Below are 16,905 nucleotides of genomic sequence, written 5' to 3' on the forward strand. Positions count from 1 at the left end.
AGCCGCATAAAGGATGTTAGAATTTATCCTAAACGTGGAGGAAAGCTATCCAAGAATTCTGTGAAGGAGTGGGTGACATGATCAGAGTTACGTTTTAGAGGAATCATTCAGGCTACTCAGAGAATGGATTGGAGAAGGATGAGAATGGAGGCCAATTAGGAGGCTGTTAACGGAACTTAGGCGGGGACCGTGACCACTTGGACTGGGGGCAGCTCAGGAGAGGAGTGAAGACAGGAGGCAGAATTGATAGAACTTGGGAGTATGTTGGAGGTGGGGGAAGAAGGAGGAATGACGAGTGACCCCCAGGTTTCCGACAGCACAGGTTCAAGGATGCATAATGGTGCTTAACCCTGGGATACGGGAAGCGGGGGTGGGGAGAGGAGGTTTTGAGGAGGAAGATGATGCATTCTGACTCTGACACATAGAGGCTGGGGTGCTGGTAGGTATTCTAATTGTATTGTCTTTGATTCTGAATTTGTCTATTTGGCATCCATTAATCACCAGGCTAAACTAAGAGCTATCATTGTTCACATCTCCCCTGTAATCCAGAGGCCATACTCTGAACCACTTCCTTTATCCACCTCTCACACACCAAACCAGTATTTCCCCTGTCCTAAATCAACCCAGGGCAGGGACCAGACAACTAAGGACAGTACCTATTTCCCAAAGCCCTCTGAAGTTATTCACACTAGCCAGCCCTGAACTGTTTCGCTACCCCAGCTTGCTTTCCTAGCTTGATAAAGACTGCGACTTTGCCTTCTCCTTCTCCCTTCCTGCCTTTTGCCCTATACTGATGCCACCCTCTGTGGTCCTGCGGTGAGCTGTGCCTCTTCTTTCCAAGGGAACTGGAACATTAAACTTTTCTTCCAGTGGCATTGACCTCGCTGTGTTGTCATTCAGTCACCTTTAAAAATTAAGATCTAGCACATCAGTAGCTCTTCAGTTCATGAAGTGGTCCGAGGCCCAGAGATTGTTTTTTTTTTTTTTTTTTTTTGGTCTTCTTAGGGCTATACCCATGGCATATGGAAGTTCCCAGGCCAGGGGTCGAATCAGAGCTGTACCTGTGGGCCTATACCACAGCTCACAGCAACACTGGATCCTTAACCCACTGAGCAAGGCCAGGGATCAAACCCCCATCCTCATGGATGCTAGTCAGGTTCATTACCGCTGAGCCACAACAGGAACGCCAGAGATTGGAATTTGAGATATGGTAGTATTTAGACGAGGTATTAGCTGCAGGATTGCTATAACAAAGTGCTACAAACCGGTTGTCTTGAACAACAGAAATTTATTGTCTCACAGTTCTGGAAACTAGAAGTCCAAGGTCAAGGTGTGAGCAGGATTGGTTCCTTCTGAGAGCAATGGGGAAGAATCTGTTCCAGGCCTCTCTTCTGGCTACTGGTGGTTTGCTGGAAATCGTCAGCATTCCTTGGCATGTAGAAGCTTCCCCCGATCTCTGCCTGCATCTTCACATGCTCTTCTCCTTGTGCGGATGTGTGTGCGTTTGTCTGTGTCCCAGTTTCCCCTTTCTATGTAGACACGAGTCATGTTGGATCAGGGGCCCATTCTATTCCAGAATGACCGCATCTTCACTAATTATATTTGCAACTACCCGATTTCCAAATAAAGTCACATTCTCTGGTGTTGGCATTTAAGACCTCAACGTATGAATTTTTGAGTGACACGCTTCAACCTGTAAGAGAGAGTGATGGAAGCTCCATGAACCAATGAGCAGCTGGGGAGTGGGAGAGAGTTCAGAGGGACTCTGATGCATGAATTAAGTAGAAATGATTAGGGAGAGAGGAATGGTGTTGCCGAAACCAGTGATACCATGATCCGAGGAGGTCGTGTCCAGCAGTGTCCACCTGTCCACCACCGGCAGGAGGACAAGGTGACCTTGTTGTTGTGATGGTTGCTGATGGGAAGGAGCTGATGGGGAGGGAGACGTTGACGATTCCAGAGAGATTAGAAGTTATTTCATCCAAAGAGCTAAGTCCTTGAGCCAGTGGATAAGGATGTAGACTGAAGCTTAGGGGGAGGAACTGGCCACTGTGAGACAAGTAGGCGACACTGCATTCTGACCACACAGCTAGAGCTACACCCTGCAGCACTGTGCTGGCCAACAGGTGCCACCATCACCCTGAAGATGATACTTTGCCCAGGCCTCCCCTCCCCCACCCCCCTGTCTCATACGCAGCCACTTCTCAGTGATGGGCAGTCGCAGTGACAATCACACACTGATACCTTCACTGGAAACCACCCGTCACAGCGATCGCTTGAGCAGCACAAACAACTCAGGAAGGGTTCACCCAGATACCCTGACACACACCACTACTCCGCTGTACCGTCACACACCTGGTCAGTGAGTCCGAATGGGCCATACTCTCTCAAGTACTGTCATACTGGATAGCCAGCCCCCCAAACAGCCCCTACGGTGTCACAAGTCCCTTATCCACACAGCCACAGACGGTGTCACAAGTCCCTTATCCACACAGCCGCAGACGGCAGTCACCATCACAGCCGCTAACAGTAAGTCACAGCAGGCAGTGTCGCCCCCAGTTAAACGTGCTTCTCATACCCACCAGCCTCCTCCTCTGTCTCTGCCTGCCTCTGCAGTTCACACACGCACACGCGTGCACTCGCCAGGTGTGGACCGCAGTGGGCCGGGGTCTGTGGGAAGGGCCGGCCGGGTGGGCCCTGCCCGCGGCGCTGCGCTCCGGACTCTGCCCGGGCCAGGGCGGCGGCCGCAGCCGGGAGGGCGACGTGGAGCGGCCACGTGGAGCGCCCCGGGGGAGGGCTGGGCGGCGGGAGCCGAGGCGCGGCGACGGCGGCGGCGGCGGCGCACAGCCTCGAGCGACGACCGAGCGGGACCCCGGCCCGCGCCGCGCCGCCGCAGGTGGGTGCGGGTCCGGCCCCGGAGGGCGCCCCGGGCCAGGCGGGCTGGGGCCAGGGACGCCGCCACGGGCCGCCGGGGATGCGGCGCATCGCCGGGCGGGACGGCGGGCGGCCTCCTGGCCTCTGGGTCGGATGCTGAAGGCGCAGTCCCTCCGCATCCCCTGCGGCTCGCAGCGCTGGCGCTCGCCTCCGGGCGCCTCTCCCCGTCTCCGAGGAGCGAACCCCTGAGCGCAGGGAGAGGGAGGGCCTGGAACGCGAGGCCCGGGCTCCTTCGCTCCGGGGAGGGGGCTTCGCAATTCCCCGAAGCGCTTTTCTCTCGGGTGTCTCATTCGTTGCTGAGTCGGGGATTGGGGGCGGGGGTTGGCAGGGGTTTCGTCCTCGTTTGACAGAGGAAGGAGAGGGGGACCGGGAGGGGCCGAGGTTACCACCCAGCTGGAAGTGGCAGGGGAAGCCCAGCGCGCAGTGTGGGACCCATTTGGCCGTCTAGCCCCTGCCTTTTCTCTTGCGGGGAGGGTGTGTGCTGGAAGTCACAGGGGGCACTGGAGGGGTAAGTGAAGGGAGACGATTGAGTTCAAAATAACCTCAGACAGAAAGAGCCAGAAATGGAGTGGATGCCCTGTGGGGCGCTAGGCTCCTGTCCTGGAAAGTCCAGTAGAGGCTGCTGACCGTTGACACAAGCAGTTTTTACCCTGGATGCGAGTTAAGAAAAAAAAAAGGCCCCTGCCCCATCCTAGAGTCTGTGAAATACTCAGGGAGCATCTGCTCACTGCTGGTCACTCAGCCTACATGTTTCCATTGCATCCTCCCCAAGCCTCTATGGGATGGATACGCAGTTCGCATTTTTTTAAAGTGAAGGTCCCAGGGCTCAGAGACAATGACACCTGCTGAGAACGCCATGCTGTCATTGGCACTGTGCGAAGGCAGATTTGATGAGAGGTCTAAATCTAAGGCCAGGCTCTCCTCCCATGCACTGGTGCAAAGGCTTGAAGAAATCGGAGGCTGGAGGGTCAGAGTGTGTGAACGTGTGTGTGTGTGTGTTGGGGGGGATGTGTGTGTTTGTGAGATGTGAATAACTATTGAATCATATGACAGTTCTAACCGTTGTGGTGGCATTTGTGTCGTCATTAGGGTAAATTATGCTTATGCAATCGTAGTTATAGAAAATGATTAGGAACATTTTTATTTGACAGGCAGGGGTTCAGTAACAGCTTTATTTCTGTTGCTTACAAAAGCATTCGTAAATAGTTAGAAATGTGTAAGTGTGAAGAAATCACATTATACCAGCCACATTACACGTCACTTGAGGTGCCTTAGCCTGACTTTAAAGAATAGAGGTGGAGTTCCTGTTGTGGCTCAGTGGTTAAGGAATCCGACTAGGAACCATGAGGTTGTGGGTTCGATCCCTGCTCTTGCTCAGTGGGTTAAGGATCCGGTGTTGCGTGAGCTGTGGTGTCGGTCAAAGACATGGCTTAGATCCCGTGTTGCTGTGGCTGTGGTGTAGGCCGGCAGCCACAGCTCCGATTCGACCCCTGGCCTGGGCACCTTCTTATGCCATGGGCAAGACCCTAAAAAGACAAAAGACCAAAAAAAATGAATAAAATAAAATAAAATGGTAACTTGATATCTGATTGTAGAATGCCCAGGTGAAGATGCTGAGCTGTAACAGAAATAGGGAGCCATTGAAGGTTTTGGAGCAGTGGAGTTCCAGCAAAGGAAGATTACTCCTATGTGGGTATGGAGGGTTTTCTTTAAATAGAGACAGTGGCAGAGGCAGGAACAAGAGACCACTGTATTAGTTTGTGCAAGGAGTAATTTATTATCTGCTTAATTAGTCACTGTAACTCTGTGTGTCAGGTAAGGACTTGTATTGTCTCCACTAGGCAGATAAGTTGAGTGAAGGTAATTAACTTACCCAGGGTCACAGGGACAGTGGTAGATCTGGGATTTGCACCTAGGTTTGGCTGGTTCTGTCACTGTGTCCACTATGTTGAATAGTCGCATGCAGGTGACGAATACATAGGATCAAGAGGAAGAGAGCGTGTCAGTCATTCATGTGGCCAGGGTTCAGGACCAGGTCATGCTTTTGAGGGCCCAGTGCAAAAATAAGATTAAGAACTTCAAGACTGAGCCAGCAGAACATTAGACTACTAAGCCCAGGGCCCTTCTGAGAGCAGGGCCCTGTGTGACCGGCAAGAAGCCATTTCTAATCGTTATGACAACTTGACAGATCACCTCAAGACTCAGTGGCTGAAAACAATAGCACTGACTTAGCCTGTGAGTGTACATTCTGGGCAGGACTGTGGAGATGAGCTCGGTTCTGCTCCATCAGTGTTGGCTCGGGCAGCCTGAAGCCTGGGGCTGGGAATCGCCTGCCGGATTGCTCTCCCACCTGTCTGGCCCTTGGGCCTGGAAGTGAGCAGCTGGAGGCTAGGACTTTCGGGGCTCCTCCAGCACCCCTGTCCCTAGGCGCTTTCTCCACTTGGTCTTTCCAGCGTGGCAGACGTCCTCCAGGCTCCAGAGAAGCATGTCTGCATGTCAGGAGAAGGGGGGATGGAGTTCCCTTGTGGTGCAGTGGGTTAAGGGCCCAGTGTTGTCACTGCAGCTTCTGTGGCCCAGGTTTGATTCCTGGTGCAGGAACTTCCATATGCCATTGGTGCAGCCAAAAAAAAACTGGGATGGGGGAACCAGAACCAAGCATAAACCGTGTCACCTACTATGACCCAGACTTTGAGGTCACATGGGCTCATTTCCCCTCTTTTAAAACTGAGTCACTGGGAGTTCCCATTGTGGCTTAGTGGGTTAAGAACCTGACATAGTGGGGTTTCCATTGTGGCTCAGTGGAAATGAGTCTGATTAGCATCCATGAGGACGCAGGTTCGATCCCTGGCTTCGCTCAGTGAGGTAAGGATCCGGCGTTGCCGTGAGCTATGGTGTAGGTCACAGACACTGCTTGGATCTGGTGTTGCTGTGGCTCTGCTGTAAGCCCGCAGCTACAGGTCTGATTTGACCCCTAGGCTGGGAACCTCCATATGTCTCGGTAGCAGCCCTGAAAAAAAAAAAAGCAAGGCACCTGACATAGTGTCTGTGAGGATGTGGGTTCAATCCCTGCCCCTGCTCAGTGGGTTAAGGATCTGGCATTGCCGCAAGCTGCAGCGCAGGTCGTGGATGCAGCTCAGATCTGGCATTGCTGTAGTATTGCTGTGACCGTGGCAGTCCAGAGGAGGCGAATTCGACTTGAGCTATTTCCCACAAAAAGAATCGGTAGATATGTTTTTCGAACCAGCACAGTTGGCCCGGCTGAGTGACTGGATTTGTGGGATCTGATGGGTGCTTCTCCTTTATGCCTGAACCGATACCACCAGAGTCATTCTTTGTAGTTTCCAAATGTTGTCTTTGAAAAGGCAGCTCCTAGTGATGATAACCCACTAAGCCTGGAGAATAGGTTCTGACAGCTCTGAGGGATTTAAATTACTCCAGTGCCTCTCGTTGGCCAAGGTCCTGGCCATAAACAGATGCGGAGGAGGAAGCAATTCGAGCGTAACCAGGTGGGGAGACCAGGACGGTGGCTTGCGTGAAGCCACTGCAGAGCAGTCCGGATAAACTTCTGGAAGGAAAATGCCTCACTGTGTGACCAGACACTGCGCCCTACGAGCCTGGTCTTGTCTAATCCTCACCACACCCCAAGAGGTGCTCACACCGCCTCACGTTACAGAGATTCCGAAACAGAAGTCACAGTGCGTTGCAAAGCCTGGATTTGAACTTAGGTATCTTGAGGTTAGGACGCCTCCTCTTTGGGCTATGCCACCTACTGCTGAACGAGCCTGTGTGTCTCTGACTTTGTCTTGATCATTGTTTTAACATATGTATCTTTTCCTACTTGTACATTTGCAGGCTGTAAGAAGGAAAAAGGATATGTCATTTCGACTTAGAAGATAGAAATTCACATATCGTGGTGCTCCACAGATATTAAAGAAATGAAATCATTTGTCCTTGTCCTCAAACTTACACTTGCCTTCCCTACAGAGGCTCACCTTCCTGGTCTTTGTCACCAAAGGTCCTGCCTTCTGCTGGGGCTTCCTCTGGTGTCTTCTGTGGCACCCAGTCCCAGGATCCACACCTTCAGGCGTTCTCCTTTGGGCCTCTTCAGGCCGGCTGGTCCCCCTCCTTCCACCTTAGAGCCTGGAGCCCTCAGCCCCCCCCACTTCAAACCAGCAGCACTCTGGATCCCAAGAACTGGGCGAGGCGGCCCTCCTGTCCCCTCACCTAGACCGTCCCGAAGCCACTGCTTCCTAATCCCCCAGCCCCCTGCGTGCAGGGCCTCCTTTCAGTCCTCACCAGTTAGACACCTAACTCTGCAGTGCTTGGATTTTCCACTCAGCTCCATGGAGCTTCTATGGAGATAGTTGTGTCTCCACCCTACTGAACACCCAGACAGCTCTGAGCCTCATTCTCTCCAGTCCTCTATCACTTGTCTTCTTGCAAGTGACTCACGGTGTCTTTCATGATACAGCAATTTAAACTTTTGATATAGTCAGATCTCTCCATTTTTCCTTTAAAACTTATGAATTTGAAATAATCTATCGTATTAAGTGGCTCTATCACATACTATGATTTAGTACTTAGCCACTGCCTAAATGTTACACATGCAGGTTTTTTTTTTTTACAGTTCTTTGACTAATATCAATAGCACGGCTATAAATGTCTTTATAATTTCTTTTCCATTTGTGTTCTTCCTTATGTAATCCCCAGGGTGATACTGTTGGGTCACAGTCGTATGGCAGTTAATACACATTTGCAGATTGTGCTCTAGATAGAGTTTGTAGTTCCTCAAACAATATAGGTTAATACTCACGACTTCAATTTCTTCAGGGCTTACAGGACTATTCAAGTTTGCTATTTCTTTTTTTCAAATATATTTCACATTTCTTTTGCTAAATTTATTAAGTATTTTATTCTTTTTTGTTGCTATTATAAAGAGAATCGTGGGGCGTTCCCCTGGTGGTGCAGCAGAAATGAATCTGACTAGTATCCATGAGGATGCAGGTTCCATCCCTGGCCTCGCTCAGTGGGTCAGGGGATCCAGCGTTGCCCTGAGCTGTGGTGTAGGTGGCAGATGTGGCTCAGATCCCACATTGCTGTGGCTGGCTTAGGCCAGCAGCTGTAGCTCCGATTCGACCCCTAGCCTGGCACCTTCCACATGCCATGGGCACGGCCCTAAAAAACAAAAAAACAAAAAAAAAAAAGAGAGAGAGAGAGAGAATTGTGTGTGTGTGGGGGGGTGGGCATTGGCCATGCCTGTGGCATGCGGAAGTTCTCAGTCCAGGGACTGAAACCCAGCCACAGCAGTGACAACGCCTAATCCTTAACCCCTAGGCTACCAGGGAACTCCATAAAATTTGCTCTTTCTTTTGGTGTCAGTTTTGCTGTCATGTTTTTCTAGGAAAATGGCTATATCTGCTAGTTTACAGATTCCTATTTTTGTAGTTACGTTCCCATTTTCATTGCTAATGTCGTTTATTTGTGCCTTTTCTCTTTGTTCCTAATGAAAATTGTCAGAGGTTTGTCTAGTTCATTCGTCCTTTTAAAGAAACAACATTGTTTGGATTTATTACTCTATTGTATTTTAAATTTCTTCTACCTTTAATTTCATTCCTTTTAACTTGTTTAAGTGTATTCCCTTTTACTAGCTTCTTGAGTTGGAAGCTTAACTCATTAACTTTTAGCCTATCTTCTAATATAATTTTTAAGTCAATCCATTTTCCCTGTAATACTGCTTTTGCTATATATCTTTTTTTTTTCCTCCTCTCAGAAGTTTTTAGTAAAAGACGAAAGATTTATATGATTTGAAGGAAACATGAGTAAGAGAATATATACATCTTGTTCTGATGTATATTTTCCCAATATTATCCAATTCTAAGTATTTAACAATTTCCATGACAATATTCTTCTCTGAGTCATATGTGTGTCTTTAAAGTTTTTTATATAAATGAGATTTTTTTACGTCATTTTTGTTATTGTTTCCTAATGAAATTGCATTTTAGTCATATAACAGTATGAAACTGATTAATATTCATTGAGTCACATTCTTTGGCCCAGTGCTTGTCAGTTTTTATAAGTAAATATTGTACATGCGTTGAGAAGAATATGTACTTGCAAAGTGATTGAAGTTGGGGTCTCTATTTCTTCACTAGCTCAGGCTTAGTACGTGTTTTATTCAATCATCCACATTCTTACTAATTTTCAGTCTGCTTCATCTTTCAAGTACTGTAAGAGATCTGTTCAATTCTCCCACCACAGTGGCAGATTAGATTTTTCTGATTGAGTTTATGCTCATTTTTCCACAGACTTTGTTTTAGAGCAGTTTTAGGTTCACAGCAAACTAGGTTCATCTGGCTTCTGCCCCCCACATGCACAGCCTCGTCTGTTATCGACATGTCCCCCCCGAGTGGTACCTGATGACCTGATGAACCTGTACTGACACATCAGAATCATCCCAAGCCCATAGTTCACTCTTGTATCGTACATCCTGTGGGGTTTGAGCAAATGTGTCATGACATGTTTCTTTCATTCTAATATCAGGCAGAGTATTTTCACTGCCCTGAAATCCTCTGTGCTTTGTCTGTCCATCCCTTTTACCCCTGGGCAACCACTGATCTTTTTACTGTCTCCGTACTTTTGCCTTTCCCTTAATGTCATGTAATTAGAATTACACAGTGTGTAGCCTTTCCCGATTGGCTTCTTTTCCTTGGTAATATGCATTTACGATTTCTCCTTGTTTTTTCATGGCGGAATAGTTCATTCCTTCTTAGCCCTGAATAATAACAAATCCTTCCCTGGAAGAGTATCATGGTTGCTTCCAAGTTTTGGCAATTATGAGTAAATTGCTCTAAACATCTGCATGCGCGTTTTTGGTGGACATACGTTTTCAGCTCCTTTGAGTAAATTCCAACGAGTGCGATTGCTGGATTGTAGGGAAGGAATATGTTCAGTTTGGTGTGAAATCACCTAGCTCTCTTCCAAAGTGACTGTCCCATTTTAGGCTAGGGGGCTAATCGGAACTGTAGCCACCTGCCTACACCACAGCCACAGCAACTCGGGATCCGAGCCACGTCTGCAACTACACCACAACTCATGGCAACGCCGGATCATGAACCCACTGAGCAAGGGCAGGGATCGAACCGCAACCTCATGGTTCCTAGTCGGATTCGTTAACCACTGTGCCATGACGGGAACTCCTGCTTACTATCCTTATCAGCATTTGGTATTGTCACTGTTCTGGATTTTGGCCATTCTCACGATGTATAGTGTTCTGGCAGTTTTTATTTTAGGTATTTTGAGGCTATGTTATTAGATACATGTAAGTTCAGAATTATTATATTTTCCTAGAGGATTTAACTTTTGTGCATTTGTAGCGACACTCTGTTACCTACAAGAACACTTTGCATCTTAAAGTCTATTTAGTTTAATGTCAAGAAAGCTATGCCAGCTTGCTTTTCTCTAGTATTGTTTTATATATCCTTCTTCCACTCTTTTGCTTTCAGTCTTCCTGTGTCTTTACTTTTTAGGTTAATCTCTTGAAAATTGCACGTAACTTTATGTTGTTTTGTATACCTTTAAGTAATCTCCATTTCTTAACTGATGAGTTTATACAGTTTGTGTTAATTATGATACTGATATACTTGAATATATTTTTACCATCTTATTTTATGCTTTCTGTTTGTCATCCTTTTGAATTATTTAATTAATTTTTAGTTTTTTTTTCTCTTTCTCTGCCTTCCTTGAATTGATTTTTTAAAAATTCCATTCCTCCCACCAAAAAAAAAAAAAAAAAAAATTCCATTCCCTTTTTTCTCTGTGGTTTGAGGCAAACTTTCCATTTCTATTTTTTTTGGTGATTATTAAAAATTTACATGCATATTTAACAAAGTTGATAGGTGTGTCTACTCTCTTCCCAAATAACCATCCTCACATCTTTTTTTTTTTTTTTTTTTTGTCTTTTCAGAGCCACACCCGTGGCAAAGGGAAGTTCCCAGGCTAGGGGGTCGGATCAGAGCCATAGCCACTGTAACCTATGCCACAGCCACAGCAACACAGGATCCGAGCCACATTTGCGACCTACACCACAGTTCATGGCAACGCCAGATCCTTAACCCACTGAGTGAGGCCAGGGATCGAACCTGCATCCTCGTGGATACTAGTTGGGTTCATTGCCACTGAGCCATGACGGGAACTCCTCACCTTAATCTTAATGTTGTCTGATAATGTAGCTCAGTCCCCCTTTTCCCCCATATATTAACATAATTGTCACTGTTTAATAGTCTCCGGTTTTTCCACGTACTTTCTGATTTGTCTTCAACTCAGTGAACCACATTCTGGATCATTTATGCAGATCTCTCTTCCAGTTCACTATTCTCACATCATCGGTGTCTAATCTGTTTGACTTAACTCATTGCATTTTTTAAACAGTCTGTTTTTCCTTTTTATTCGTGTAGTTACATTTTATATTACAGCTGTTTGAATCCCAGCTCTCTGTAGGGCACCTCCTCTGGTCTCCACACAGGGCAGGCTCAGGCTTCCACTCTGCTCTCCTCTCCTGCACAAACCACTGAACTGATATTTCAAGTTCGGTTGGTTTGGTTTGGCAGATGCTCTCAAGGCAGAAGTTGACTTTAAGCACTGTTTCCCCCCAGGGATTACTGTTTTCATCGTGCTTTTGTACTCTGGCTAGTTCTTAACTTTCTTGCCAACTCAGTACATTTAAAAAGATGTATTTTATGTGCTGTTTTTATCCAGCTTTGTGGTAACTTTCATTTATTCTCATACTCGCAGACACGGAAGTCTGTCTATTTTTCTAGTCCATCCTTTCACTGAGGTGTGTTCACTGTGATGGGACCTCCGAGAGTCTCCAAGTGGTACGGAGAGCTCAGTTCTCCTAACTGCCTCCCTGGGATGGGTCCAAGACTTTCTTCTCTCCTGGCTACAGCAACTAAAGCCCAAGGATCTGTGTTGCTAGCCAAAGTTCATGACCACTCTTATGGCAGCTGTGGCTTGTGTACTAGCTGGTCACACCAACAAACTGCGTAGACTCACTCTATCTTTGGGAGCAACGTGTGCATAGAAAAATGGAGACCGTTTCTTTGACTCTCGGTAGCTTCACCTACTTATAGACGGTCATGTTTTGCTGCTTCCTTCTCAAGGCAGCTCTACTTGGCACAGCCGCAGCCATGTTCCCACATGTATTTGCCCATCGGCCAGATGCTCAGCGGCTGTAGGAGGGATCTCTTGGAAGCTGATGTCTTCCCTTGCAGTGGTTCTGAACCTTGTCAAGGTCATGGAACTCTTTGAGCATCTTCTGAAATCTCTGTGCCTTTCTCCAGGCAAGTTCAATGCCAGCCAGAGTGCAGGGTACCATTTCACAGGATTCCTGATCCTCTGCTTTAGCCCATCAAGCACCTGATGATTTGTCTTCCTAGAGATGAGTTTGAGGTCTCAGGCCTCAGCTCTAGATGGTCTCGGCTCCCGCAGAAACTCACATGAGGCATTCCCTTGTGGCTCAGCAGGTTAAGGATCTGGCATCACTGTGGTGGCTATGGTTACTGCAGTGGTGCAGGTTCAATCCTTGGTCTGGGAACTTTTGCATGCCACAGATGCAGCCAAAAATGAAAAAAAAAAAAGAAAAAAAGAAATATAATGAAACTCACATAATATGTACACAATCCTGGGACTAATCAGAAAGCTTCATTTTTTTATCAGTCCTCTGCTTGACTATTTTCAATCAAGTGATTAGGCTGCCAGTGGACAGATACAGTGTAGGTCTAAAGGCAGGTTTCTGTTTTGTTTTTTTCTTTATATCAGGATCTGGTTTTCCTAACTGCATTTAGTAAATAGCAATTCCTGGGACCTCTGTTGGATAGACTCTGATTTGTTGTGTTTTCAAGCCCTACTCGAGTGTAGCCCTATTTCAAGGAGTCTGAGTCTCTTTTGATTTATTCTTCCATGAGTTTTTAATAAATACAAACCAACCATCGCTTTCCTTCTCTGTTTAAGGTTTGGTCTTTTTGTGACTCTGAATTTCTAACTTGGCCTTTTTCTTAACCTCCCTGAACTAGTTTCCATCTGCAAAATGAATGGAATGAACTCACTCAGTCATGTACCTCCAGTTCTCTGAGCACCTGGGGGGCTGGCAGGGCAAGGGGAGTGGGGCACGAGGGCTCCTGCCTGCAGCTCCGCTTCCCCAAAGCGGTCTGCTTTATGGGCTTTACACGCTGGATCTGGAAGAAGATTTGTCTCGAGCAGAGCTCCATGGGGGTGGCTGATGTCCGCGTGTGACTCCTTGCACATGAGTCCCGTCACCGGGCAGCAGGTGGAGGCAGGGAAGAGGCATCTAACCCACCGACCCACCATCCCCGCGGCAGATACCCCTTCCTCTGATTCCCTAACTCTGCTCCTGCTTCAGTTGCAGGAAGGATGTTCCCTTTGACAATGAGAATGTTCGTGCTGCTGCTGCTACCTCTGGGTCAGGCCGCCCCCAAGGATGGCACCTTCAGGTAACGGGACGCAGAGGGCAGGGCCGTGGGCTGGGAGCAGGGGGCGTCTCTGGAGAATCGGAGGGGTGGTGGGCTTCTCAGGGCGTAGGCCCCCTGACTTCTGGATCATCCCCACCACCCCAGCCTCTGTCCTGTGCCTGTTGGAGTGCCCTGTGCAAAGTGGCATTCAGTACATGTTTGCTGGCCTCACTCAGACCCCAGGCACGCCTTTCCAGTGGCGCGCGAAGCTAGAGGCGTGGGAAGGAGCTGCAGTCCTCTTATCAAGACCTTAGAGTAGAAGCGCCACAGAAATAGGGATCATTAGCATATCATTTCTATTGAGTTTTATTGATTAATTTTTGCATTTTTTAGGGCCACACCCACGGCATATGCAGGCTCCCAGGCTAGGGGTTGAATCGGAGCTACAGCTGCCGGCCTACGCCACAGCCACAGCAACACCAGATCCGAGCCACATTTGCCACCTACACCACAGCTCATGGCGACACCGGATCCTTAATCCATTGAGCGAGGCCAGGGATCGAACCCGCACCCTCATGGTTCCTGGTCAGATTCACTTCCACTGCGCCACAATGGGAACTCCTCATTTCTATTTTATTTGAGTATCTCTCGAGGTTCTGTGTATCAGTACTACACAGTGGGTACGCTGGGTGGGGATCAGGGGGCAGATACAGGAACAGCAGCAAGCGCTGGCAGCAGTGACCAGAGTTGCTGTGACAGGTCCTGCCAGCTCTTTGGCATCACATGTCTGGATTAACTTGGGCAAACAGGGATCCCTGTGCAGAGCTGGGAGCAAAGTTTGAGCTTTCCAGGCGAACAGAGAGGCCCTGAGCAGACTGACACTCTAAAGCCAGTACATACGCCCTCCCCTCGGGGGGAAAAAGAGTCCATTTTGTGCCATGGAGCAAGTTGGGTGTGTAAAAACTGGGCAGTGCCACCAGGCTCAGCCGGAGACCTGTCCCTCAGCTCCCAGCATCACAGTCTAAGAGCTGCCACCGTCCAGCTTGGCCTGCCTCCCCCTGGGCTCTATTCTTTGGGTCTCGAGCTTGTGTCGACTCGTGTGGCCTCCTCTGGCCTCCACGTACCTGCATGTTTTGTTGGGATTTTCACTTAACATCTGAGTTTGGAACCTGCAAAGGCAGAGTCTGGGGAGTATGTTTCTGCTTCTGAGGGCACCAGAAGGGCCCTGTCCCCACAAGGTTTGAGGGGACGTGGAAAAGCAGCTCCCTCGGGTCCGGGGAGGAACTCCATGAGCAGCCGTGAGGCCAGCCCTCGGCGAGGCTCTTGCCAAGCTGCTCCTTCCCTCCCTCCTCCAGGCTGGACCCTGACGTGCAGCTCCCGCCTCTGCCCAACCCCTTTCAGCCAGGCCAGGAGCAGCTTCGGTGAGTAGCAGCTGTGCTGGGGGCCTGAGGGTCCGGCCTGGGGCTGCAGACTGGCCTCTCACGGGCTGATTTTCCCCTTTTCCGCCAGACTTCTGCAGAGCTTCCTGAAAGGACTCGAGAGGATGGACGAGGAGCCGGAGCACATGAGCCGGGAGCAGGGTGAGGGGCCGTGGCTGGGAGGCTCAGGGCAGCCAGAGCGGGGACCGACCCCTGCCCCTGGCGCCTCTTCTGATCCGGCCTCTCCTCCTCAGTTCTCCTCTACCTCTTTGCCCTCCACGACTATGACCAGAGTGGACAGCTGGATGGCCTGGAGCTGTTGTCCATGTTGACAGCAGCTCTGGCCCCTGGAGCCGCTGGCTCTCCCACCACCAACCCGGTAAGCCCTGCCGGCTGCGGGCCCTTCTCCTGCGGAGGAGACCCAGCATCTTGGGGCTTTGGTTTTCTTCATCAGGACTCCTTTGGTGAAGCCCCCGGAAAAAGAGGCCCCCGGACTTGCATGGCAGGGAGGGAGGGTCACGGCTCTTGGGAGCATCTCCGGTCACTTACAGACCCTTCCACAGGTGATCCTGGTCGTGGACGAGGTGCTGGAGACCCAAGATCTGAATGGGGACGGGCTCATGACCCCTGCAGAGCTTGTCAACTTCCCCGGAGAGGCCCCGAGGCATGCAGAGCCCACAGAGGCCCTGGAACCACAAGATGCAGGGGGGCAGCCTCTGTTGGCTAAAAGCCCATCAAGACAAGAAGCACACGAAGCCCTGGGTCCCAGAGAAGACGCTGGGGACAGGTGGAGGCCAGAAGGGAGTCCTTGGAGCCTGTACAGGAGGCTGGGGGACAGGCAGAGGCTGAAAGAGAAGCCCAGGCCCTGGAGGGGAGTTTGGAGAGCAGGTAGAAGCCAGGGACACTGGGGAGGGAGCAGAAGAGCTTCTGGGGGAAACACTGGGGTCCCAGAACCCCCCACATGGGTTTGAGGCTCATGCTGTTCAGCTGGAGAACGATGAGATATAAACCTCGAGGTTCCAGGTTTGCACCCCTCGGAGTCCTGGTGCCAGAACATACGCCCCAAAGGGTGGGGTGTGTTATGTTGGGATGACAGCCGTCTTGTGCCCTCCCCCTGGCCCCAGTAGGTGGCAGGTCTTTCTGTGCAGCTCAGGGAAACGCAGAATGAACCCACCCCCCTGGGCTGTGGATCCACTGGTCCAGCCCCGGCCTCAGGCTGCAGAGGGTTGGGGAGTGGACAGGCCTCTCGGGAGGGCGGGAGGTCAGCTTTCGCGACGGCGGAGTGCAGCTCCAGGCCACAGCCGGCTGCAGACACCCCGGGAACAGAGCTCAGCCTTGCCCTGGGGCCCAGCCACCCCCGGTCCCCCCTGCCCAGTGTCAGACACCCAGTGTCCTCCTGCAGTTCAGGGCAGAGCTCCCCAGCACCCTGTATCAACAATGTTGAGAGCTTGGGACACACCGGGCCTCAGGCTGGGCACTTTATACATTGTGAGTTTTGTCTTCACAATCATTCTCTGACCGGGCAGAATGAGCTCCATCAATTCAGCACTGTTCCCAAGGTGACACAGCTAATTAAATGGCAGAGCTGAATTCCGGTCCGTCTGCCCCTAAATCCCACACCCTTTATCCCATTCCCTGGCCTCACACCCCGCCCGACTCCCACATGGACATTGCCAGGGTCCCCCAGGCAAAGGACTTTTTTTTTTTTTTTTTGGTCTTTTTGCCTTTTCTAGGGCTGCTCCCGCGGCATATGGAGGTTCCCAGGCCAGGGGTTGAATCAGAGCCGCAGCCACCGGCCTACACCAGAGCCACAGCAACGCAGGATCTGAGCCGCGTCTGCAACCTACACCACAGCTCACGGCAACGCCGGATCCTTAACCCACTGAGCAAGGCCAGGGATTGAATCTGCACCTCATGGTTCCTAGTTGGATTTGTTAACCACTGAGCCATGACGGGAACTCTGCAAAGGACGCTTTCTGTCATGGGTCACATCTGTGGCTGAGGCACCACCTGAACCACCCAGTGGCTCCAAGGGTAGGGTGGTCGGGCTGGGGGCAGTGCTGGAGCCGTTTTTGGACCTGGGGCTC

At 49.9% G+C, this 16,905-nt stretch overlaps 1 protein-coding gene across 1 annotated transcript; it reads left to right on the forward strand.

Annotated features, from left to right (window-relative positions):
* On the forward strand, positions 2,793-16,408 carry CGREF1 (cell growth regulator with EF-hand domain 1). The gene is given in 8 exon segments (XM_003125298.4): positions 2,793-2,896; positions 13,352-13,442; positions 14,756-14,821; positions 14,910-14,980; positions 15,073-15,197; positions 15,382-15,595; positions 15,598-15,672; positions 15,675-16,408. Coding segments are annotated over 7 exon segments (783 nt in total). The 5' UTR covers positions 2,793-2,896; positions 13,352-13,362; the 3' UTR covers positions 15,827-16,408.

The sequence above is a fragment of the Sus scrofa genome, chromosome 3 (assembly GCF_000003025.6).
Source record: "Sus scrofa isolate TJ Tabasco breed Duroc chromosome 3, Sscrofa11.1, whole genome shotgun sequence".
In the NCBI taxonomy this organism is placed as follows: Eukaryota; Metazoa; Chordata; class Mammalia; order Artiodactyla; family Suidae; genus Sus; species Sus scrofa.